At 46.9% G+C, this 26,409-nt stretch overlaps 1 protein-coding gene across 4 annotated transcripts in view; it reads right to left on the bottom strand.

Annotated features, from left to right (window-relative positions):
- NKTR (natural killer cell triggering receptor) overlaps positions 1-6,159 on the bottom strand; it is a 36,662-nt gene extending 30,503 nt beyond the window's left edge. For all 4 annotated transcript variants that reach the window (XM_069006278.1, XM_069006276.1, XM_069006277.1 and 1 more), the window contains exons 1-2: positions 6,143-6,159; positions 5,824-5,903 (exon numbers count right to left, since the gene is read on the bottom strand). In XM_069006278.1, coding sequence (XP_068862379.1) covers positions 5,824-5,881 — 58 coding nt within the window. In that variant the 5' untranslated portion in view covers positions 5,882-5,903; positions 6,143-6,159. The remainder of the gene's footprint in view (positions 1-5,823; positions 5,904-6,142) is intronic.
- Between the last annotated feature and the right edge of the window lie 20,250 nt (positions 6,160-26,409).

A 26,409-nucleotide genomic window follows, 5' to 3' on the forward strand; every position in this document is an offset into this window, starting at 1 on the left:
TACTCCGTGCCCCATCCAGCCTGGTCATTTTCTGCCCTTCAACTCCTACAAATTGAAATGCACATATTGAACATCCAAAGATTACAGATTCTGTTTATAAGAGAAGGGCTCTCTCCTCCATAAAACCTGGAGTACTGCTTACCCAGTTCCATCCAGCCACAGAAAATGCTGCCGTCTGCTCCTGAGACACAAACCACACACTGTGTATCCATCTGCTGGGTTACTGTCTGCATTTTACTGCAACTGCATGAATACCATTATCACTGAAAGGTTATATTTTCCACTGACAAACAGGCAATTAAATGTGCCAGAGAAAGATCAAACACATTTTCACACCTTGGTCAAAAATGCATGAAAGAACAGCTGCTAATAAAAAAATTAATAAAAGTATGTATGATTAGAACCTACAAATCTTTCTCTTGCCTCATCCCTCACAAAGAAAAAAAAATCTCATTTTAAACTTGGAGCTGAGGTATATGCTGATATAACACAGATAAAAAAAGCATCTGGGATGCTACTAAGTTCCCCAGATTTAGACACCTCTTCTCTGAAATGATCCATCTTCAGTGCAGAGAGAGAATTGCCAATGCTTTCTTCAGCTTCATTTCCCTGATGTAAAGGTTAAGTTATCTGATGAGGGAACAAGCTCTCTGTGACTAACCACAATATTTGAACAGTAAACTAAAATAAATAAACAAAAACTGCTAAAAAGAGCCAGTCAAGTAGGCAAAAGCTGCTCACAAACCTACTCAGAGTCCTCAGTTGGCTTTAACCAAGAAATGAGCCTGCACAGACACCTCAACTCCAGGCTGAAGTAAAAACTGCTGGGATTACATTTGCCTATTATTTATAAAACAGTAATTTGATAAAGTATTATTTGTTAGCAGGCTTTGAACTTATTTTTTAAGGAACTAGAGTAAGTGGTGAAAGAAATATGCACATTACATACAGCAAGTGCTGCCTATATAAAATCTAAGCCGTTTGGAAATTTGATAAAGTGCTCTCTGCAGCTAATGAGCTGTACCAATTAGAGAAACCAGAAAGCAAAATGACCAGAAATAATTCAATTTCAGAACTCTGTCTTCAAATTAAAAGATAAATTTTTTTTTCTTTTGTTTTTGAACTCCTTAACAATTTTCCAGCTGAAGAAGAACTAATACTTGATTCAAATTAAGTGGTAAAAACTCAGGGTAGGAATATCCATGCTATACTGAAATAAGGGCTCCTGCTAGCAAAGTTTATTAAAATAATCATTGATTTCAAGTGTTTATTGCTTCAAAGGTAAATCTTCCAATTTAGCTGGTTAACTTTTTGGAAAAAACCTTGGGAGCCAAACACAAACTGTTTCAAGTTATTTTCCAAGTAGTGTGAACTGTTTTGCTACACTTTATTATGTTTGGACCACACAGGTATCAAATTCAGCTATACACTCCCAAAATAACCCTGGTTTTTCAAAATTGCATCTACTGGATTTTATCTTCCCTCAATTTCTTAGAGTGAGCCAAACAAGAGGTACTTTTCCCACCCTATCAGCAGGAACATCCTGCTGAAGGAGAAAGCAGGGATTACAACCACTAAGACAGTGATGCACAGCCCAGGATGGCTGCCAAGGGCCCAAAGGCTCAGACAGATTTGCATCCAAGTTTAAATAACAGCTCACTAAAAGGACCCTATTTGAATTCTATTAATTTGTTTATCCCTAAATCTGTGAACGCTAATGCAGATAATTTTTTTTAAAAAACTGCTTCAAAGTAGAAATGCGGCTACAGTTTTCAAGGAAATAAAAGCTTGCTGTGGAACAAGAATAGGTTTTATTTGCAATGTGAGTTTCAAGAATGGATGCCCCTGTTCCCCTGAGCAGGGATCTGTAGTTCTGACACATTAACACTTTGACACCTCTGTGCCCCACTTGCACTCCTTGCAAGGAAAACTTCCATAAACTTCTCTTCCCAGCTCTCTCCTAAGCCCCTTCTGCCACAAATACCACCTGAAGTTCCCTCCATTCCCTTCTTCTGTGGTCTCCAGAAAACCAAACTTATTTCAGTACTGCACACAGCAAACATTCCCTGGCTTCAGTTTCCCAGGGATATGGAAGTGAGAGGCAGCACTTGGCCTTCTCCTGGCAGAGGAGGCAGATCAGTTTGTCTTTTATTTACTCATCCAACTTGTTCCAGACCTCAAGGGGAGTCTTCAGGGACTTCATTTCATCCTGCACTGGCAACAATTTCACATGATTATTCTGAATAAAATTTTTATTGAATCAGCTCCTTTCAAATCTCCATCTTACCACCCCAATAGGGGTTTTCTCCATATGGGATCCCCCTTGGCTCCTGCTGTCCACACACAATGGGTTGGTTGCCCACGGGTTCATGGACACCCAGAGTTCTGGGTTCATGCTGCTCCATTTTCTGCCAATATACAACTTTTTCCCTTCAAAAGACTAAAAGTTAATGTGAAGCCAGGTGAGAACAGTTTTCTCTTTAGGAAAGGCAACAAAAACCCCACAAGGCATCACTGGGTCTATAACTGGAGGCACAATACAATGACTTTTGCAGTGGAGTTCATTTCACATAAATTCATAGCAGCTGAAATCTCAAAACACACCAAACTTCAGGCAAAAGTGACTAGAAAGAGAGAAGTAAGGAAAGACCAGACTGGCTGATAAGGGAAGGCACATACCCCAGGAACGAAAGAAACTGAAGTGGAACAAATCAATGAGCCAGGGCTCAAACAGGAACAGAAGACAGGAGAAAAAAAGCAAAAGAAAAAAAAAAAAAGCAAAAAAAAAAAAAAGAAGAGTTATGACAAAGAAAATTATTCTATGAATAAGAATGAAACAGAGCAAAAATGAGTAAATTTAATATACTTTATGATGGATAAAGCCAGTCAGGGGGTGGGGTGAGGAGGGGGGATGTGGGAAAAAGATCTTGGATGGCCACAGGAACTGCTACAGCAGCCAACTGCATCTGTGACATCCTAGTGGGACATCTGTTCCAATTATCACGGTACCTGAAAGGCTGGAGCTTCACACAGATTTTGCCTCACAGAGTAAAGACAGAATTATTTAAATAGGCATCTGCTGCCATCCCAAAATTCTTGGAATACTATAAGCAGTTTAATCCTGTGTGCACACTCTATGTGCCCAAATCCACTGGTGGGGGGCCCAAGAGAAGGGAGAAGCACTGTTTGTGCCAGTATCAAAATAAATGCTTCTTCCTGATTTATTTTCCATTTGCCCTTTAAAAATTATGAGCCACAACCTGCATTCATAAAAAAAAAAAAAAATGCTAAACAGGCAATTTATTAAAAGCAGCCTAAATTTAGCCTTAAGAAACACCAAGCCAACAAAGTTTGCCCCACTGCAAGAGGCAAGTACAAGCTGGCACTGAGTTTTATTCCAAGATTCTGTAGCTGTAATAAAATATAGACACAAAAGCTGTAATAAAGCTTCTGGAAGCACAGCCAAAGCAAAGATACTCACTCCTGCATTTTCTAAGGGATTTTATTAGAGTAAAACTGACCTGACTTTTAATTGCTACAGGTATCCTGACACACACTGGGCAAGCAAAGCCTGGAAGGGGAGAACCAAGATTTGGCAGCTGCGTGGGGGGAACATTTTTGGACTCCCAGCAACCTACAGTGTAAAAAATGACAGAGTTTTGTGTTCTGCAGGCAAAAAGATGCTTCCAGTGCTGCAAGAGGCATGTCCTCTTCTCTCTGCATTTTGTGGAGATGTTAGTTCAGCTTTTTAGTGCACACAAGGTGGGGGCAAGGCCTTTTTTCTTGGCTAGCAACAAAATGCAGGGCTGTTCTGCCCCCCACTCCTCCCTACATCGCCTAAAAATGAACAAGCACATCAGCTTATTTACTGAAGTCAATTAAGCAAAACGTTCATTTGGAAATCTGCTGGCAGCTTAAAAGTTAAAATGAATACCTCACTAGTGCCAGCAGGAGAGCACATCCCTCAGAGTTAGTGCCTGGTGTCACCTGGAAGCACTGATTTACCACCTGATTCAGCTTTTGAAGGTCATCTTAGAGCTAAGAGAGCAACGTTTAAGCTTTTTAAATATATCCTTAAATCCCAAGACAGACTTGCATGGTGAATTAATAAACAGGCACCAGAATAAAGTAGCCTGACTAGACAGCAAGCAAGTCCCAACACCAATTTTACAAACTGGCATTTTTCCTGCAAAAATCCAAGCCATTAGTCAGGTGGCAATGAAACCAGCAGGGCTCCAAGTTTGATGTGCAGCTGGGAGATTCCTGTTACTTTCAGGAGAAAATAAATGCAGACAGGCACAAACAGAGCCAAAGCCCTGGGTCTGCTCCAGGTAACCCAAGCTCTGCACCACCAAGAACACCAAGGCTGCAATTCCTCTCTGACAGCTCTATCAGTCACCAAACCCAAATAGGTTTGGGGGAAAGCAAGGTAATCCACTTTCACTCAAGATGCACAGCTCAAGGCTGAGGAGGGGATGAGGCAGGAAGAGAGATCATGAAATGGGAGCAGCAACCTGTGCAGGAAGAGCAGAGAAAACAGCGCAGGGAGAGATCCTTCAGATGGAGTCAGAACAAAAAAACCCACACAAAACCTAAAAAGATTAACAGCAAACGAGATGAAGAATTAATTGTCTTTGTCATAAATCAATCCCATCAAACTACCATTCCTAACTGGAGACCTACCCAACCTGGAACAGTTTTAGTTGTCTCATTCCATAGTAAATTCCACCCGAAATTAAAGCAACGGAACATGTTAAAACTCCATTTACATCACCCCTTATCTGTTCACTGGAAGTATTCAGAAAACACACTGTCAATCAAAATAACTCAGATAGGAGTTACAATAGCAACAGATTTATAGATATGCCCTACCAGGTCTCTGAAGTTCGAACAGAACCTCTCTTTTGAAATCGTGGTGAAAATAAAACGCTAAAAAGGTTTCAGTTGCATCTAAATGCAGCTGAATTTTGGAATCTCGGAGATATAAGCTCTTAATTCAAAGGTTTTCAGAGAAACATTGAAGCTGAAAATGAAAGTGAAAGCGTAATGAAGACATCACATACATTCATTTTTCTGGAGACAAGTGGTAGCAAGATAAAGCACGGAATATGTGTGAGACAACTAATATGCACTGATAAATGCGTGTTCAAAGAGATGGGTGAGAAAAATCCCCACTCCCATCTTTACAGAGAGGGGAAAACACAAGAAGGAACCAAGCTGCTATTCCAGCATTAAAACTCACAGCCTACCACTCCTGGGCATTACACCTGCCCAGGGAAAATATGAGTTAAAAGATGGATTTATTTTCATTATCGGGTTTTTTTAACAGGCCAGCTAGTGAGGTGTTCTGTGCTTCTATGACTGAATGCCCAGTTCTTCCTTTACATTCAGAAGACGCATTTTGAGCAGGACAAGGGAAGATTTAGCCCAGATGACCTCGTAAGTGCCTTCCCAATTTTAATTACTGTATCACTAAAAATACTTACAGGGGTAAATATCCAGTCTCTTCACAGCCTGCCCCGATTTTCCATAGTTTATAGAAGTGGCATAACAAAGGTATAACAGAAAAGGTGTAATACATCACCAGACGGCTTTTTTACCTTCAGAACAGCGTTTACCAGCCCTGCCAAACCTTTATATTCATGTTAGCAAATAAAATTCGATCTCAAGAGAGAATAAGGAGCATCCAGCACCCCAGAAAACATCCGAAGTTATTAAAAAGTAACTAAGAAATAACGCATCAATGGCCAAACTCGCTGCTAGCGGCTTGGGCCCATTATTCAGGCAAAAAACGTGATTTAAAAGCCCCAAGCACAGCCTTACCTGGCTCCCTGTTGATCTCTATTTCGAAGAAGCACTGGGGCCGGTCCTGCACCCCCATGGCCGCCCCTCGGCCTCGCCACCTGGACACAAAGCAGAGAAGGAGCCCCCGCGATCCCTCCCTCCGTCCCTCCCTCCTCACCCAGGGGTTCAATTACAGCGGGGCGGCTCCGCCTCAGCCCCAACCCCGGGGCGGCGGGGGAAACTCGTTCTGAGGGGAAGCGGATCCTGCCGCGAACACGCAGCCGGGCTCGACGCCGTCAGCGCGGCCCATCCCCTCCTTCCACCCGCTTCCCATCGCTCCCTTTTCCCGGGGTTTTACCTGGCGGCTCCAGCGCTTTGTCCCCTCACGGCGCGCCCCCCTCAGCCCCCGCTGCCCCCCCGCCCCGCCGCCAGGCGGCGCCGCCGCCCCCGGCCGCCATTACCCGCCCGGCCCCAATGGCCGCGCCAGGCCACGCCCCCGGCCCGCCCTGCCCGCCGCGCTTTCCCGCCCTCTGCGTGAGGGGCCGGGGGGGCGGTGCTGGGAGGGGACGCGTGACCGGGCTGCCCCGTGCCGCGTTTAAAATGATGAATGTTTAAATAAAAATAATAATGTGAAAAAGAATCCAGTTCTTAGCTCATACTTTGCCGGGATGGGGGGGAAGGGACGGGAGTGGCGCCATGAAGGGATGGGGGCTCCGCTCCCTCCTAGACATGACGTGAGCAAGCTCCCCCTGTGCCGCGTTTAAAACGATGAATGTTAAAAAAAAAATACAAACATTCGACTCTTAAGTCATGCTTTCCCCCCCCATGGGAATTGTAATCGCCTGTAAGCGGTAGGCTGTGAGTTTTAATCCTGGAAATAGCGGCTCGATTCCCTCTGGTGTTCTCCCCTCTCTGTAAAAATGGGAGTGGAGGTTTGCTTGCCCACCTCCTTGAACGCGGCTCGGGCAGGAGGAAGGGGCTTTACAGAATACATAACGAGAACAAATACAGTGAATAAATAACAGAATAAATAACCTTTACAGAATAAATAACCCCCATGGTGGGGTATCACACTGCCCTGACTCCTCACCCTTATAGCCGTGTGGGGCTGTGGAGCTGAGGGACCCCCCCAGCTCCTTCACCCCTTTAATTTGAGGTGTCTAAGACGACTCTCCATGAAAGTAAAATATTTTTGTGCGTATAAATAAGCCCTCAGAAGATTATGTATGGAAAATGTTCCCTGCAATGTGTTCCCTCAGGATGAGAACGTGGCTGCTACCAGCCTTGGGATCATCCTGCCTCTTGCTCTGCCTCAGCCTTGCTATGTCTTAGAAACCCCCCAAAATTTAAACCAAATACATTTTAATGATTGGAGCGGGCCATAGGTTATTTATTCTGCGTTGGGGATGTTGGACCATGCTGGAGTGTGGAAATGGCAATGAGAAATTGAAGTGTCAAACTGTTTAGAAAGGAGAATTAAAACTGTAAATCCTCAGCCTAACACATCCTTCAGGCCAAGTTACTTCACACCGAGGATGTCCAGAAGCTTAAAACAGTTTGCTTTATTAATTTAATTTGTATAAATACTCTTGTAACAGTACCTTTAGTAATTCCAGAAAGAAGTTTTGTTTCTTTCTGAGCAGGAAGGACACTTAGTCCTCAGCACTCAAAAAAGCAAATTATTTCCAATGCTTCCTAGAAGTTGTACAAACCAGAACTCTGCAGTAATTTTACCTGGCAGCAGTATCTGCAATTATGTCCTTGTCTGAGGAGAAATTCAGAGGTTTTAGATGAAAAGAAAAACCCTGCTGAGAATAAAGTAGCAATGCTGAAATCACAGGATATTTTAGCTGTTGGGAATGCAGCAAAGTGGGATTGTTTTAGATGTAATTTATCTATAGTTTAATGGTTGCTGTCACGATAGTGTTTGAGCATCTCTTGAAATTTTAACACCCAGATTCTGTCATTCTTTATTAGGTCTAATAACACATGATTGTGCAAGTGGTCCCTCAGGAATCCTGTCACTGGAGTTGTCACACTGGTTTGCTGGTCCTTGGGGATACTTACAGGGTAAGCTGTCAAAAAATGTGGGAAAAAAAAAAAAGTAGCAAGTCTAGTCCTAAATTATTTAGCTGTGAAATGCTCTTACAAAGTAGAAGGGTGTTATTTGCCTCACTTTTCCATGGTAGCTGAGAAACAAAGCTACCAAGAAGTTGTGTTGCAGGAGGTCTGCAGGAATTCCTTGCCATAATTAAAATTTGAAAGCACATCTCTTTGATTTCCTTAATCTTCAAATAAATTATTAATTCCCTTTCACCTACAGTTTCTTGCTTTTCTGTCCTCACAACATGAACTTGCTAGAGGCAGATGAACAAATAAATAAGCAAAAAGTTTCAAAAAAGACATGGAAATTTGCTGCTTGCTCTTGATGGAAGTAGCAAAGATTGTGAGTAATAAAAAAAAAAAAGAAGTTAATTTCAAGCCCTGATTATTTTAATAAAGAAGCAAATTGGAAAGAAGTTCTGATCCCTTGGGAGATAAGCTCTTAAGATCATGTCTAGGACTAGAGCTGATAAATATGCAGCTTGGTGGAAGAAAAAGATACCCAAAAAAAGACTTTCCAAAGCACATCTGAGGCTGGTCTTTTGAAAGATGAAACACTGAGTTACAAATGAAGATATTTTTCCTCGTGTTCCTCTCTGGGAGCTGCTGCAGATGCTGCTCTGGTCACATCCTGTGTCCATTGAAAGCAATGACAAAGTCCCCTTTGATGGCAGTGGCTCTGGGTGTAGGCAGTGTGAGGGGGGTCACACTCAGCACACTTATGAATAATTGCTTCTGTCTTATTCTAGTTTTTGATAAGCCATAAATTTGTGAAACACCCTCTTTTTATAGGCTAACATTTTCTGGTTATTTTCCAGTCCAAGGCACAACTTGAGATCTGCACACCGAGATCCACGGATCCAACTTTAGCCTACCTCAAATCAGCTTTGGAGATTCCTTGGTGGTACAATTCATGCCTAAGAATCCACATTGACAAATCTTGGCTGGAAAATGCATTCTTTCCTGACACAGAGCCCTCTTGGTTTGGGAGGTTGAAAAGTAGGAGGCTGCAAAGTGCCTGTGGAGCAGCTCCAGAGCCTGCGGGCACTTTGGGGTAAAACTGCTTGAACTGGGGCACAGACTTTAATTTCCAAAGTGTCTTTGATTGCCTTAATAACTATTAGTCTCCATGTGGCCATGAGAGCTTGAACTAAGCAGCTTTTGTTTAGGTATTTGTGGAGGCTTTTCCTTATCTTTTTTGCAAATTCTGTATGTGGAACCTGAGACTGCAGTGGGAAACGAGGTTTTTTTCTGCGCAGCAAGTTGTTGGTAGAGGGCCTAGTTCCTGAAAAACCTCTGCTCTGCTCCTTGGTGCTGAGTGTTTTCCTACCTAGTTTGTTACTTAAGGAGGAGAAGGAATTTCCAAAAAAGCTTTTCATTATCTGGGGCATTTGGGTTCAGGCGGTGGTGCTCAAAATACTTTTGTGAGACAAATTCACGACTGCTTGTTCAAAATCTCACTCTTCACTGTTCCATGCAGATTCTGCTCCATGAGGGATGCAAAGTGTTGGCACCAGGAGAAGAACTGACTCAGAGCTGTTCACGGGGGTCACTGAGGTTTGGAGCATTGAAAGACAAAAAAAGAGCCAGCAAATTCTACATTTAAATTAAAAAAACTTGTGTTACTGAAGAACAGACGAGCACCTGGAGTGTTTCCTTCCGTCAGTCAGTCATGCAAAGCCATTTCTTTGGTATTTGTTATGAAGAGTAAATATTGCAGACCAGAATAACTGAAAAGGGGCTTTAATTACGCCAAGCCTCAGTGCTGAGCACACACAAAGTTAAAAGTGAAAGGCCAACAGGGAGTTTATCTGTTAAGCAAATGGAAACAGCGAAAAGGGGCTTCATTAAAAAATCCCCAGGTCAGCATCTGAGTTTAGAGAGCCAAAGGGGAGGAAACGGCACCTCTCAAACAAAACTGTTATCCTAGGACTTTTGCTGGGAAGGAGAGTTGATGTGGGGACACACTTGGACAGGGTACAGGGATATCTGTAGCCTCAGACATCCAAATGCTGCCTGTGGTTCTCTTCACTCAGGCTTCCCTTTCTCCCGGGATTTCCTGTGAGCTCACTTAATACCTGAACCACTGACACACTTCCTGAAGGATTACTGAGCATGCCCCCATCCTGCCCTGAAGCTTTAGGAGTGTTTCCATCCCTGGCATGAGTAGGTGGCCCCATCTGCTATCCAGGCAGTAAACAGAATTTGTTAATGACTGCCCCAGCGTGATAGAAATATCAGCAACTCATTAATCCATTATGTGTGAATTGCTTAATGGGGCAGGGAATATTCCTGTGCTTGTGGCTTCTTCAGGCCTTGAAATCCACATTATATCTGAGCTGCTGCAGGATGATCCCTGCCTCCACAACCTTCCTGTGAAAATACATGCTTATTTGCTACCCTGCTTGCATTAGTATGAGTTCTCCCTAAATAATTTTACAAAAATACCTCAATTCTGTAAATATTCTACTGTGTGTAGATATAGGGGTTGATGATTTTACATTCCCTTAACCACTAAATGCCTGATGTGTGGGTTGGTGTCCTGTGAATGTCTCAAGATCACACTTGGCCTGATCCCAACCCCAAAGTGATTATTTTTTTCATTTATCTCAGGGCGTTATAATTCCAAATTATGAAAAAAAACCCCACCCTGATGTCTTGCTAGCAATCAATGCAATTTATGCAAAGGCAGAAGTTTCTTACCTCATATCAGACATGATTTACCCACTCAGTAGCACTCAAACTAGGTCAAAAACAAGAGGTTCGTTTACACAGCATATAATTAACCAGTGAAACCTGGTGCTGCAGGAGATTGCGGAGGTTAATGATACGAAGTCTGCTTCTGCATGTGGAGTCTTGCGTGGAAGCCCAGTAAGTGGGACACGCTACAGAACAGCAGCACAAGAGAGTCTTTACCCTTTCCAATAAAATTAGACTGTTTGTGTTACTGTGTTCTTGCCATCTCCCATCTGTTTCCCTGTGCCTCTTGTCTCTTGTATTAAATCCTGAGCTCTCAGAACGGGTGACAACAGAGGGCTTTTGGTAGGGACTTTGACAACCTCTATCGGCCTGCTGTCAGTAAAAGGAATAAGGCAATTTTGCCTAAAAGCCTGCTCTTGTTCAGAATGACACTGAGGCAGAGATTAGAAATAAAAAATGGTACTGAGCAAGTAGAAAAGGAAAATTCATGTGTATTGCTGGAGGCAGCCACACAGCCCTGTAAGAGGCTTGGTATGAAGTGTAATATCCCCAGGATCACTTTGATTCAAACTAATATTTAATTAATAGCTTTTTGAGGGGAATGTGGCATGATGATTCCTCTCCCCTAGATTTTTCCCTTTCTTTTTTCCCCTAAAATTTCATTTACCTTTTTGCCTTTGCATTATTAAAGACGTGTAAACCTGGCTCGATATTCTCACCCAGCACCATCTGAGAACACTCTGTTATGCAGCTTGAAACGCTTGAAACTGAGTCAGCTCAGGTGCTTCAGAGCTTGTTAGCTTCAGCTCAGACAGCTTCTGCAGCCCCGTGCCAGCGCCGTGGCTCGCAGGAGGGATTGTTAATTAGCTGAGATGCAAATGTACGCAGAGATTCGGGGCCCTTCCTGTGCTGGGGACCATTGAAGCAGCTCTGCAGAGCAGCAGAGATCCATCACTTTGCTGTGCTGAGCCAGAAATGACTTCACGTAGCGCTGGTGGGACACCTTGTCACTGCTGTCCCAAACTTCCTGCTCCAGGGGTGTGACATGTAGCACAGAGAGGTTGGAGCTGGCTTCCAGCAGAACCAGCTGAGCTCTGCACCGCTCCGAGACCCAAACTGGCCCCAGAACAAGTGCAGCTCCATTTGTATGCTGATCCTGAACCATTAAATCATATGGAAACCATGCTGACTCCACACAAAGCCATCTCGGGGATGGATAAATCCATACAGCTGCCAGTGCTTTAAAAATAAAGAATTCAAGGCACAGTGAGAAGGGAACTGGGTGAAATGTAGTGGCCTCTGTGAGCTGGGAGGTCAAACTAATTGATACAGTGCTTTGTTCTGGTGTTAAAGCGGTGAATCTGCAGCTGAGGCTCCAGAACAGAGTGATAATAACAGCAAGAGCAGTGCCAGTAAGGGAAAGCCGAGCAGTTGGCAGAGCCATGGCTGCAGCGAGGCAGGCAATTCGCAGGAGATCTGAGTAGGCAAAAGGGAACGGCTCCCTGCGCTTGAACCTGAGGAATGAACAGACACTCCTGGTAACAAAAGAGAGCACTGAAAAATTAAGGTCAGCAGGTCGAGAGAGGTGATTCTCCCCCTGTATTCTGTCCTCCTGAGACCCCACCTGCAGTGCCCTGTCCAGCTCTGGAGTCCTGAGCACAAGACAGACTTGGATCTGTTGAAGCTGGTCCAGAGGAGGTCACAGAGCAGCTCCAAGGGTTCGAACACCTCTTCTTTGGAGCCAGGTTGGGAGAGCTGGGAATGTTCACTTGGAGAGGAGAAGGCTCCAGGGAGACCTTAGAGCCCCTTGTAGGGCCTAAAGATGCTCCAGGAGAGCTGGAGAAGGACTTGGGACATGGGCCTGGAGTGACAGCAATAGGGGGAATGGCTTCAAACTGAGAGAGGGCAGGGTTAGGTGGGATATTGGGAAGAAATTCCTCCCTGTGAGGGTTCTGGGGCCCTGGCACAGGGTGCCCAGAGGAGCTGTGGCTACCCCTGGATCTCTGGAAGTGTCCAAGGCCAGGTTGGATGGAGCTTGGGACTATCTGGTCTAGTGGAAGGTGGCCCATGACAGGGGGGTTGGAATGGGATGGTCTTTCAGGTCCCTTCTTTCCCAAATAATTCTGTGATTCTATGAAATTCTGGCTTGTGGGTACAGGCAGGATGGATTCCTGCAGGGAGTTCCGTCAAAGAAGTGGGCGGTTTCTATAGGAGGAATGAAGGATTACCAGAAGTCCTCACTTGGCACAGTGCCTTTAGAGAACAGCAGTAATAAAACATGCAGTGCCTCCTGGTAGCAGTGCTGGTAATAACCATCCAGATGAATATTGATGTTGATATAAATAAAGCTCTATGCAATTACAATCAGCTAAGGTTAGGAAGATATTCTTTTTCCGGATTGAACAGTTAAGTGCAGTGTGTGCACTTACAGATAGAGCAGGTTGGAAGAAGGGAAGGATTTATATTGTCCCCTGAAACATTCAACACTGGCCACTGTCAGAGACAGGAAACTGCATCGATTTGTTTGCGAATGACAATTTCTCTTTCCTGCAGCAACAGCAAAATATCTGTGCTGGGAGTTCAGTGCCTCACTTAATTTGATACTAAAAGATATTTTGGTAGACAGAGATATATAAAACTCTGGCATGATGTAGTTAAAATCTTGTTTATGCCTCTGCATAGGAAGCATTTGCCTTATCATAAGACAGGAGCTTAAAGTAAAACCTGAATGGAAACACGTAAATAAAATGTGAACCAGGGAGCAGCCAACCTCCAGCCTGCTTCTTTCCAGTGCATGCCAAAACTTCCCTCCCCCGGTGAGAAATTAGGATTGGCCATGTGAGAAACCACAGAGAGATTTAGAAAATCATGGAATAGTTTGAGTTGGAACAGACCTTTTAAAGATCATCTTGTTGCAGGTGTCATGTAGGTGAGGTATCCTGTGCCTGCAGCTTGGATGTCTTGATCAAATCGTGTGTTCCTGTCAGTCAAAGACAGATAAATGTTGCTGTTCTGATGGAGGATTATGGATCAGCTGGGAACTAATTTCTGTTACATTCTGCATCACCCTATTAGATTTAGTCCTGGTGCTTGAATCTGCCAAGTGTTTGTCCAGGGTATCTGCCTGGCCTTTGGGAGAATAATAATGAATAACTAAGCCTTTTACCATCACAATACTAATGAAGTTTTAATGGTGAATTAAGGAACAGAATGAGGGAAAATCCAGCCGTGAAGCTGTTGCTGCCAGTTGGTATCTAACTAGACAGTGAGATGTGGAAGTGTTAATGGATGTAGGTAAATGAAGGAGTGATAAAATCACACAATGTCTATAAACATAAATCAGGATCAATAAAATAGTGGGTGCACAGATTCAGCCTCAGATTCTGAGGCAAGAAACAGCTGTCAACCTACATATAGGTTTGTAGATAAACCCATGGAACTGGGGCTGTTGAGCCTGGAGAAAAGGAAGCTCAGGGGGGACCATCTCACTCTCTACAACTCTCTGACAGGAGGGTGCAGCCAGGTGGGAGTTGGTCACTTCTCCCAGGGAACAGTGACAGAACAAGAGGAAATGGCCTCAAGTCGCACCAGGGAAAGTTTAGATTGGATATTAGAGAAGATTTCTCCATGGAAAGGGTGGTCAGGCATTGGAACAGGATGCTCAGGGGAGTCACCACTCCTGGAAGGATTTAAAAGATGTGTAGAGGTAACACTTAGAGACATGGTTTAGTGGTGACCTTGGCAGTGTTAATGGTTAATTTTGATTTTAGAAGACCTTTGCAACCTAAACAATTCTGTGATTCCATTCTATGACTCTTTATGCCTGGGCTTTTAGATCCTGGCTGCACTAGGAAATGTTTCTTCCACATTCTATAAAGTGCTGGCCAGTTCATGCTACTGGTCCACACCTGCAGAGCTGACCAAACTGAAACCCACAGAATAGAAAAAGTTTTGAGTATAATTTCTGACCCAAACACTGGATGCACCTGGGTCTAGTTAAAACATATGAGCCAAGGAAAATAATTGGAAAACTTCATTAGAGGGTATTTAATCACACCTCCATGGCCACATTTTCTTCTGCATCCCTGCTGGCACTGACAAGTGAGGTGTGGCTGAATCAAATTCTCCTGGTGCTAAAAATGGGAATAATGTGTCCTTTAATTCTGAGGTGAAAACAATTCATTTCTTGAGAGAAAACTGTGTCTCTGCCTTAATTTTCTTCCCATTTTCCTGCCAGAGCACCACATCAATCATTTTCCTTCTCTAAAGTCAACCTCAGCTGTTGACTTGTCTCAAACAATTGTAGGATGAATCTGCTGTCAGAAACCACCTTCTGCTGCTTGGCCTGACTGAGCTGCCACTGACCCCTGGCAGGAACTCGCTCACACCCTCTCTACACCTTTTATTTGCTGTTCTACTTACAGGGAAATGAAGGGGAAAACCATAAAAATAACGAGCATGCAAACAACTCTGCCGGGGAGCAAACAGCTCAGAGGAAGAGCCGTGAAAAATCACACAGAGCAGAGAAAGTCTCCCGAGATAAATGTGACTATTTAGGGCAGCCAGACAGTAATTGCAGCATTTACAAAAGTCAGCATGAATATGCCACATTATTCCCAGCAAGCATCGTGTTTGAGGGACACAGCCCATTTTCTGTTCCTGAGGCCGGTGATTTTCTTTTGGTTTGTTCTCTCCCTAATGGAGCAGACTTTCCGAATAATTTTCCCGGTGCTTTGGTCTCTCCCTTGCAGTTTTATGGGCTGTTACCAGCACTGGAGGTATCTGATGTGTGAAAACTGAGACAAGTTAATTTGGATTAGGAGTAACTGGAGTGCTGTAGTGCCACGGTTGGATGAGCTTTGTCCTAGAAGGGACGTGTCTGGGAGAAACAATATCTGTGAGCAGAGGCATCATTTGCTGAGAGCACTGAAATGTGGGCTCTTCGGAGGAAAATTGAGAAAACAACATTGCAACCACTTGTAAGCTTGTGCTTCCTTCCCTGACTTCTGGGATTTGTGTGAATGTGAGTACATTGTCATTTCCTACATCCTTCCCTGCTTAATACCCACCAAGTATTTGTTCTGCAGAATGCAAGGGATGTGGGGGCATTGCTCAGGAAGCAGCTCTCTGGATCAGGCTGCAGTGTGGTCTTAATGGATGTGGGAGCAAGATGGGAAAGTTTCTGAGAGGGAAGTGAGGCCCTGGCACAGGGTGCCCAGAGCAGCTGGGGCTGCCCCTGGATCCCTGGCAGTGCCCAAGGCCAGGTTGGATGGGGCTTGGAGCAGCCTGGGACAGTGGAAGGTGTCCCTGCCCATGGCACAGTTTCTGTGGTATCTGTGATACATCACCTCTGGATGCTCATCCCCCAAATCCAACCCCAAGTGATCCTAAACTCAAATTAAAGCCTATAATATTTTTAAAGCAAAGACAGCTGGGATGCTTTTTTGAAAACGTTTTCAAGGATTCATATTTTTGCTCTACTCTCCTGTTATGATATCTACAAATTACCTTTGCTCTGGAAAGCAAGCTGGGATTTTCCTTGTTTTCCCCTTATTCCAGAATTTTGAACCTTAAAACCTCATCTTTTACACATTGTAGTAAAACACTTCTCTGAAAGTGTTCAAAAAATGAGTGGATGTGGCACTTGGGGACATGATTTGGTGGTGAATGTGGCAGTGCTGGGTTAATGGTTGGACTTGATGATCTTAGAGATCTTTTCCAATCTAAATGATTCAAAGGATCCATGAGACACCTCAAAGGTTGCATCCCTGCAGACAGGGACATGAAGCAGGTGTGGAGGGAGCAGTGACACCACTGTTACTCTCTCTTTGGATGAGCAGGGTGTGTTACACCAGTAGTGTCACTGGAGCTGCCACAGTCCCTCCTCCTGTGTTAATCCTGTCCCCAGGATTCATTAAACAACAGCATTTTAGAGGGGCTGTGAGCTCTGGTGCTCCTGGCTGCTGCTGCCAGACCTCAATTCCCCCTCTAATTATACCTGGCCACTTTTGATAAGCTTTTTTCAAATTTGCAGCTCTCCAGTGCTGTGCATTCAGCATGACGGTGCTACAGCAGGGTGTATTTGTGTGGTGGATGATGTTGTTGCTCTAAATCACTAATCCTAAAAATCCCCAGGGGAAAAATGTTCTTTGAACATTACAAAACTGCATATTTGCCTACTGCTAATTAGTCAAATATAACCTGCAGTCTGAATCTTCTTGGAGACTGGGGAGAATGAAAATACCCTGAGAGCAGGTGGGGAAGGGTTAACAAAGGAAACTCGGGCTGTGAAATTGAAATATTCTTTCTCTCTCGGAGAAAGCAAGAGCACTCATCAAGCACAGAGGCTCTTTATCTGGTGTCTGACAGTGCCACAGGGGACAGCGAGATGCTGCAAACCAAGGTCATTCCTGCCTCTTTGAAGTGATGCATTCCTACATGCTGGCACTGAGGGAAAAGCTGGACCTCCAGCTCAGCCAGACTGATCAGTGACACAGGTTAGGCAAAAAAAAAACAACTGGAAAAGGCAGAAGTATCAGCACCCACATCCTCAGATACAGAGAGCTAAAAAGGATGAGGAAATTGTCCCATCTGACCTCATTTGGGATTAAATTTTTCCCCAAGTATTTCTCCATTGAGTCTGGTAAGTTGTCATGTAAGAGGGGGAAGTAAAAGTCAGCAACCTGTGGATGGAACTTTAAAATTCTCCCTTTTTGGGTTGGGAATCAGAGGAGAAAATGAGACCTTTTTAGGATCAAATCTTACAAAGAATTAGGTACGTATCCACCCGAAGGGCTACAGGGACATCTCCAAACCAGTGAAGATGGTCAGACACTGGTATGGACACTCATCTGTTACTGTGCAGTTGTTGGCATTGCTTTGGGATGCTCTTGGCACCTCCTGACTGGCTCAGGCATGGTCTGAGAAAGCCATGGACCAGCAGCTCCCGTTGGTCAGCAGAAGGAAGGAGCCAGCCTGTCCTGTGGGGGAGAACAGGAGCACAGTTCAGCTACATCAACAGAAGCCCTGCTCTCAGGTCAGAGGATGAACCCTGACCTTCTTCATTTACAGGTAGAGATACAGTCAATTAACTTATTTGTGGGGCAGAAAAATGCCTGAGCTTTTAAACTATGCCCTGTCAGTGCTTTCAGCTGCCACAGCACTGCCTGAGGAGGAGGAGGAATGACAGCTCTTTAGTGGAAGAACTGTCATAACATTTATCCAGAGCTGAGTGACCTGTTAGTTCCCAAGAAACACCAGAGTTCTCCAGTATGAAGCAGCTGATGATTTTTAAAACCTGAAGATGCTGTGAATGACAGGGAGAGGGAACAGAGAGAGGGAGACTCTGTTTTAAGGAGCACAAAGCTGCAAACATCTCCCTCACAGTCCTGGTCAGCTGGAGAGGCTCCTGGCCTGTGTCTGGTCTTAAATGTTAATGCAGCGTGACAAGAGGATGTACAGGGAGAGGGGAGACTTCATCAGGGCCCTGCATGTACCACTGATCTCTACAGCCTCCTCCCTCCCCTGGAATTGTGGCTGCCTGTGCTGGGGGAGCTCTGACAAGCTTCAGCCATAGCCTTGGGTCCTCCTTCTGTGCTGTGTGGGAGGACCTGTTTGAGGTCTCCTGTATTTCAGGAGCTGCACTGAAGCTCATTTTCTTGCCTGAGAGGTGCTGAGGTCTCTCTGTGCCCTGCCTTGTGCTTTGCTGATCTTGACCTGCTCCTGGCTTCCTGGACCTGCCTCGATGCTTTGGATTTGTGTGGCATCTGCTGGACTCTTGGCCACTCTCACTGGACCTGCTGTACTGTCCTTGCCTGTGTGCTGTGGGACCAAGCCCACATTGGGAGGCTCACATGGGTTCTCACCTGCATTTCCATTCCCCTTTAGGTCACTTCAGCACCTGAGTGCTTGGTCTCTGTCCTGAACTCCCAGGATTAGGCCTCTGCCTTGGACACAGGATTCTCCCCCTCATTCTCAGCCACCGTCCCAGATGAGTGCCAACATCTTTCATAGAATCCCAGAATGGCCTGGGTTGGAAGGAATCATCCAGTGCCACCCCCTGCTATGGGCAGGGACACCTTCCACTGGACCAGATTGTCACAAGTTCCATCCAACCTGGCCTTGGACACTTCCAGGGATCCAGGGGCAGCCACAGCTTCTCTGGGCACCCTGTGCCAGGGCCTCCCCACGCTCACAGGGAACAATTTCTTCCCAATATCCCATCCATCCCTGCCCTCTGGCAGTGGGAAGCCCCCTTGTCCTGTCACTCCTGCCCCTTGTCCCAAGTCTCTCTCCATCTCTCTTGGAACCCCTTTAGGCTCTGGATGGGGCTCTGAGGTCTCACTGGAGCATTCTCTTCTCCAAGTCCCTCAGCCTGGCTCCAGAGCAGAGGTGCTCCAGCCCTCAGAACATCTTTGTGGCCCTTTGACAGGACATTGAAGGGGACAGAAATGCTGCCATGTCACTGCCCTGCTGTCTGCCCCATTGGTGTGATCCCAGCCCAGGCAGAGCCTGTTGGGAGCACCTACACTGCACCCCATTGCAGTGTAGCACCTACACTGCACCCCACCATCATTGCACCCCAAACCGGTGGCCCCTGGATACCTCGAGGTGAATCTGGCCTGTGAGGGACGACGCCTGTGCACCAAGGGTTTCACACCACCTTCTCCAAAGTGGGACCTTTGTAAGGTGTGGGGACAAACAACGATGAGAAAGGAGGTGACTGTCACAGCCCTGAGTGCACCAGCAGGTTCTGCAGCCTCTTCCCTGCCCCTCCCAGGACTTTAGCTGCAGGTGCTCAGGGTCAGGCCTGGCACAGGGCAGCTGTAACATTGGATCAGGCTGCTCTGGAAACCTGAGAATTCCTGCTTGGAGTTTTTTCCCGTGAACCTGCCAACCCTGGGCTTGAGTGCTCTGTTTCAGCACAATGCCTTGCCCCTGGTCCTTGCCTGAGCTGGGGTGCATGTATGGCTCTGCCTGCCCTGCCTTGCCAAGCAGTTCTTCCCAGCAGAGAGAAGTAGGAAGTAACATTAAAAAATCAAAGCTTATTCCCACTCTGTTCATTTAAGTATTCAAATGGTGGGATTCTTTGCCAGTATAAATGTGTAATTGATTATTAATTCCCTTTCCAGAGGCATCATGCCCTTTAGTCCCCGTTTCACATGGACTGCAGATGGACACAGAATGAAACCCCGGTGATGGGGCTGCATTTAGCACAGGAGGCACATCTGGCTTATTGCTTATGCTGTTCAGGCTTTTAAAAGTCAAAGTACTCGGGGCTCCCTGCTGATAAAAATATTCCGAGCTGCTGCTTGACTCCAGGGTGAACGTAATGTGAAACCTCCTCAAAGCTTAAAACACTCTCACCTCCTGCTGAAGTGCTCCTTTGGTTGCACCGCCTGCCCCGGGGCTCCGCTCTGAACCCGAGCACGGAGCTGACAGAGCTCACAGGGAGGAGGAGTAGGTGCATCCCCTCTTTTTTCTGCCTCCGGTCTCTGATCTGCCTCACAGCTGTCCTCACCAAAACCATCGTGGCAGAGCGGGACAGGGACGAGCAGCAGGGTGTCAGAAGACTTCAAGCCACTTTAACCTCCTGTAAAACCTGGGCAGAAAGTGAAAAGCCGCTGAGATCCGGATGCTTTCTTTGTCCTTGGACTGTGAGCCGGGAAGAGGGAGCCTAGAGAGGCTCCGGGTTTGATCAGCGTTCTTGAGACAGTGACAGCAGGAAAATGGAAATTATCCGTATGTAAGCCCTGATAACATGGCAAAAACACGAGAACTCAGGGTAAATTCATAATTTAAAAAACCCCAAATAACAAACATAGGAAAGAAGGTCAGTGTGGATTTGCATGTTTCAATATTAATACAGGGGAAGAAGAAGTTTCTTCATGCTGTGGGCAGCTGAACCTTAGAACTCCTTGCCAGAGGTTGTGGATGTAGAAAGCTTTCCTGGGTTAAAAGGGAAATTAAGACAGGACTTTGGAGAGACCTGCTGAGGATTACCAAGTAGAAAAACCACATAAGGTTCACTGAATTCTCTGGGATGAAAGTAGTTGGAAGCTCTAGTTCGTGGGGGAAGTATCACTTACTCTTTCTTTGACATGTGCTTCTGGATACTTTTGAAAACTACTTACACATTCCATCTGAATCATCTGTCCCTTTGCCGTTGTGATAGTATTTATATATAACAAGAAACCATTAACATGGATATGAAAAAGCTGAATAATTATTTAATGATTTTTCTCATATTAAAACAAACCCTATATCCTGAGCACATTTAAAAAAAGCCAACATTACATTTCTTAAAGGCATGGATGCATTTAGTTCAGGGAGAACAGTCAGACAAATAAACCTCCCATGTGCTCATCAAATGCTCACAAGATTGAGGATTTAGACTACAAATTATGACATGTTCTTCTGCAATAATGTACAGCAAATAGAAGGATTTACCTCCTGCTATAGTATTAAATAAGCTGTTCTAGAGGTTAACGAATCACTTTCCCAAATTCCTAGGGAATGCAAATTTAAGGCTTTTTTTCCTATATTCCTCCATCCACGGATGTTTTGGGATGAAATGAGCATTACAATGTGATTTGGGGGACTGTCATTACTGTGTGAATGTAGAGCTCAGCCAGGGTCTTGCATTGATGTGTTGGTGACACAAAATGTTTCATGACACCTCTCATGACATCCTGTCTCCCTTCTGACAGGGTGGGATAGAGATGTGGCTGCTACAGAAGGTGCTGAGCTACCTGGTCTTGCCAGCTGCTGTCACAGGAGTATCATGGTTGCTATCATGGGTAAGACATCAAATCTCCACTCAGAAAGTGACTGATATCTCCTCCAGCACCTTCTCACTGAGGCTGTGGTTCCTGGACAGGTGTAAAATTGAGCATGCTGAGGTTTTAATCTTACACTCCTCCCCCACTTTGCAATGCTTTGGATTCACTGTTTGCCCATCTAAGGTCACAGAGTCACAGAATGGGTTGGGTTGGAAGGGACATTAAAGCTCATCCCATTCCATCCCTGCCATGGGCAGGGACACCTTCCACACCATCCCAGGCTGCTCCAAGCCCTGTCCAACCTGGCCCTGGACACTTCCAGGGATCCAGGGACAGCCACAGCTCTGGGAAACCTGAGCCAGGGCCTCACCACCCTCACAGGGAAGAATTTCTCTCCAATCTTTCATCTAAACCTGCCTTCAGATATAAACCCCACCACTCAGAGACACACAAGGTGCATTCACATACCATAAATATGTGTTTGTGAAAGGCATAAAACCTGTCAGAGCCTTCTCTTTCAGACCAGGGTGTACCTTTCCTTTCAGGCAGAGCTGTGTGCTGTCAGTTGAGTAATTCACAATTATTTACCTTGGAACCAGCACTGTGGCCTTTTAAACCCAGGATTTGTGTCCAGCCCTCCTGCTCACTCAGGAAGTATTGGTGAAGACACTGGAGCTCTAAAAAGGCATTATGTCTATTTTAACACAACCACCAAATGCCAACTTGTATTCGTCCAGAAAGCTGTCAAGGGTTTCACATGTCACTGTGCTCTCTTCTAGTTTAATTTAAAATTTTAGGTAAAGCTACAGTATTTGCCATGCTCTGTTCTTTCCCAGTCATGGCTAGGATCACTAAATCCTGAGAAAATCCTGGAGGCAAGCAATCTAATAAAGCAGTCTTTTGTTCTGTGGCTGGCAGGATAATTCAAACAGGGGGTCAGTCAAAAAATCACATTTTCCTGAGTGCTGTGGGGAGCTGAGTAGATGAGTTCCCTGCCTCTTTCTAACCCCCATGCCATGGCAAGAAGAAGTGAATTTGCATTTAATACAGCCTAAAAACCCATTCAGTGAAATAACTGCAAGGTATTTTCACAGCAAGGCCCTGCTCGTGTTGGCTGGCACTTCCACGGCTCCCTGGGATTTAGGGAATACTGCCTGAGTTTGTCTGATCCCCTTGGCTGGGCTGCCTGACCCTGCATGTGCCATTTCTAATGTGTGCTGACCCCACTCCACAGCACTCTGAAGAAGGAAACCTTAAAATATATTCAAACCATGCTGCCATTTCAGACTGTGCCCTGCATTTGGTTGTTTGGTGGGTATTTTTGATTGTTTGTTTGTAGTGCTAAACACAGAAAGATTCTCCCAAGACTCCAGTATTCAGTGGTGCATGTTTATTTTTTGTCTTTTGCCCCAAATACTCAGTCCATGCTTTTCTCTACAGGTTTGGGTTTTTTTTTTTTTTTTTTTTTTGACATAAGGATTTTCTGCTTAAAAATGGAAGCAAAGATTGGCTTCAAATTCCCTGGCAAAGCTTCTCATATGGGATACAGATTGTGTCAGCTTATCTGGCTCAAGCCTGTCTGCATGTAACCTTGTTTTCTTTGGAACTTCAGTGGTGCTCTGTGCCTCATTGTTCACATTTCTTACAGCTGGGGTTGTGGCAAGAGAAAAATCAGCTTTTTGTTTCTCTCCTGCACCACTGGGTAGATCACTGCTGATGTGTAGATGGAAATATTTTTCCTTATAAACATTTGGACTCAGCATTCAATCTGGAAGTGTTCAGAGCCAGGTTAGACAGGGCTTGGAGCAACCTGGGATAGTGGAATGTGTCCAAAGCAGCAACCCTCAGCAGGGATGGTCAGACTGTGAAGCAAGGCAGCCCTGCAGCAGTGGGATACTTTCATGGGGAGTGGAAGCTAGCAGAGGAGCAGCAGAACATCAGTGGTTATTCACTGCACGTGGTGCTGAGCTGTGCAGCTATTGCTTAGAGACAGCAAGAACTCAGTAACGCTCAGATAACGTCTCCACGTCAAGATTTTTGAGTTCAGAGCTCCCTTGTTCAGGAATGATTTATTGTTTGCTCTTCTTATTCTGCTGTTTTTCAGATGAATGTCCTGGGAGAGCAGTTTGTGTTGTGTTACTGCCACAACACCTGCAATGAGAAACACAGAATGATATCACAGAACGGTTTGGGTTTGGGAAAATTATCAAAGATCATTCAGTTCTACACCCTGCCATGGGCAGGGACACCTTCCACTAGCCCAGGCTGCTCCAAGCCCCATCCAACCTGGCCTTGGACACTTCCAGGGATCCAGGGGCAGCCACAGCTTCTCTGGGCACCCTGTGCCAGGGCCTCCCTGCCCTCACAGGGAAGAAGTTCTTCCCAATATCTAATCTAAATGTCTCCTTTTTTTAACTCCAAACCATTTCCCCTTGTCCCATCACTATGCGACCATGTAAAGTTATTCTCATGCTTTTTTATAAGCCCCTTTTAAGTTCTGAAAGGCCTCAGTGAGGTCTCCCCTGAGCTGCCTCTTCTCCAGGCTGAACAACTCCATGAATATGAACAACCACAAGGCACAGGTACCATGTCAGGCTAGAGCCTCCAGACTTGATTATATGCCTGGCACCCCTATAAGGAATGAAGATGAGAATCTGCTTTGTATCCCAGTTCATCTTCTGCAGCAGCTCCTAATTAAAAAGAAAAATCCATCTGTCATCTGGGATGTACAGTGGTACTGAGTTTGTCTTGAAGCACCAGTACAAGAACTGAGCTACAGAGCTCGGTTTGATTTCAACCACAGGTACCAGGAGAGCCAGGTGAGCCAGCTGTGGTGTCCAAGCTGAACACTGGAAAAATCCCACTGTTTCCCTGGCTGCTCAACTGGACAAGTGCTTCCACCCAAAGGCCCCCAGATACCATCCTCAGCCCTTATCCCTAGCCACATCCCCATCCCCATCCCCATCCCCTGCCTCATCCCTGCACCCCATCCCCATTCCAACACTCCAACCCCAGCCTCATGCCCATCTGCATCCCCACACCATCTTCACAATCACATCCCCATCCCCACTTATCCCCATCCTCATCCCCCACCTCGCACCTATCCCTATCCCCACACCTCCATCCCATCCCCATCTGCAGCCTCATCCCCATCCCTACACCCTGTCCCCATTTCCATTCTCATCCCCAACCCCATCCCCACACCCCATCCCCATCCTCATTCCTGATAGGGAAGATATGTGCTGATGTCTTTACAAACAATTCCATGGGTGAGGGGATGGGTGTTAACATCTTGGAAAAGGGGCTTAATGTCTCTACCAACTTTGGGCTGCAGGTTTGTCCCGGAGCCCAGACAGCCTGACTCCTGCAACAGAGAAATGGGAGCCGCACGAAGCTGAGTTTCTGAACTTTGGGGAAGAAGGACAGGTTTAAGGGGGAATATGTGGCAGGCGATTCGGGAAGGCTGCACCTTCCCGGTACCTCAGCAATGGGGAAAGGAAGAGGGCAACGAGCGGCCGGGAGTTTGGGATAGAAGGAGGCTGCGCCCTCCGAAACCTGGAGAGCGCGTGCCCCAGCGGCCTCTCTCCCTTTATTTGAATAAAGCTGCTGCACTCCTCTGTCTCCTTTATGGACAGAGGCTTTTCATAGCGGGACTTTCCGTACAATCCCCACAGGCCACCCCCATCCCGAGAGACCCCCAGCCGCCTTCCCTGCCCCGGTCCCTGTCCCGGCCCCGGTCCCGGCCCCTGCCCCGTCCCCTGCCCCGGTCCCTGTCCCGTTCGCTGACCCAGTCCCGTTCCCTGTCCTGGTCCCTGCCCCGTTCCCTGCCCCGTTCGCTGTCCCAGTCCCGTTCCCTGTCCTGGTCCCTATCCCGTTCGCTGCCCCGTTCCCTGCCCCGTTCGCTGTCCCGGTCCCAGTCCCTGCCCCGGTCCCTATCCCGTTCGCTGCCCCGTTCCCTGCCCCGTTCGCTGTCCCGGTCCCTGCCCCGTTCGCTGCCCCGTTCCCTATCCCGTTCCCTGTCCCGTTCCCTGTCCCGTTCCCTGTCCCGGTCCCTGCCCCGTTCGCTGCCCCGTTCCCTGTCCCGTTCGCTGCCCCGTTCCCTGTCCCGTTCACTGCCCCGGTCCCTGTCCCGGTCCCTGCCCCGTTCCCTGTCCCGTTCCCTGTCCCGGTCCCTGCCCCGTTCCCTGCCCCGGTCCCTATCCCGTTCGCTGCCCCGTTCCCTGTCCCGTTCGCTGCCCCGTTCCCTGTCCCGGTCCCTGTCCCTGCCCCGTTCCCTGTCCCGGTCCCTGCCCCGTTCCCTGCCCCGTTCGTTGCCCCGTTCCCTGTCCCGGTCCCTGTCCCGGTCCCTGCCCCGGTCCCTGCCCCGGTCCCTGTCCCGGTCCCTGTCCCGTTCGCTGCCCCGTTTGCTGCCCCGGTCCCTGTCCCGTTCCCTGTCCCGGTCCCTGCCCCGGTCCCTATCCCGTTCCCTGTCCCGGTCCCTGCCCCGTTCGCTGCCCCGTTCCCTGTCCCGTTCGCTGCCCCGTTCCCTGTCCCGTTCACTGCCCCGGTCCCTGTCCCGGTCCCTGCCCCGTTCCCTGTCCCGTTCCCTGTCCCGGTCCCTGCCCCGTTCCCTGCCCCGGTCCCTATCCCGTTCGCTGCCCCGTTCCCTGTCCCGTTCGCTGCCCCGTTCCCTGTCCCGGTCCCTGTCCCTGCCCCGTTCCCTGTCCCGGTCCCTGCCCCGTTCCCTGCCCCGTTCGTTGCCCCGTTCCCTGTCCCGGTCCCTGTCCCGGTCCCTGCCCCGGTCCCTGCCCCGGTCCCTGTCCCGTTCGCTGCCCCGTTTGCTGCCCCGGTCCCTGTCCCGTTCCCTGTCCCGGTCCCTGCCCCGGTCCCTATCCCGTTCGCTGCCCCGGTCCCTGCCCCGGTCCCTATCCCGTTCGCTGCCCCGTTCCCTGTCCCGTTCGCTGTCCCGGTCCCTGTCCCGTTCCCTGTCCCGGTCCCTGTCCCGGTCCCTGCCCCGGTCCCTGCCCCGTTTGCTGCCCCGTTCCCTGTCCCGGTCCCTGCC

Source organism: Aphelocoma coerulescens, chromosome 2 (assembly GCF_041296385.1).
Source record: "Aphelocoma coerulescens isolate FSJ_1873_10779 chromosome 2, UR_Acoe_1.0, whole genome shotgun sequence".
NCBI lineage: Eukaryota > Metazoa > Chordata > Aves > Passeriformes > Corvidae > Aphelocoma > Aphelocoma coerulescens.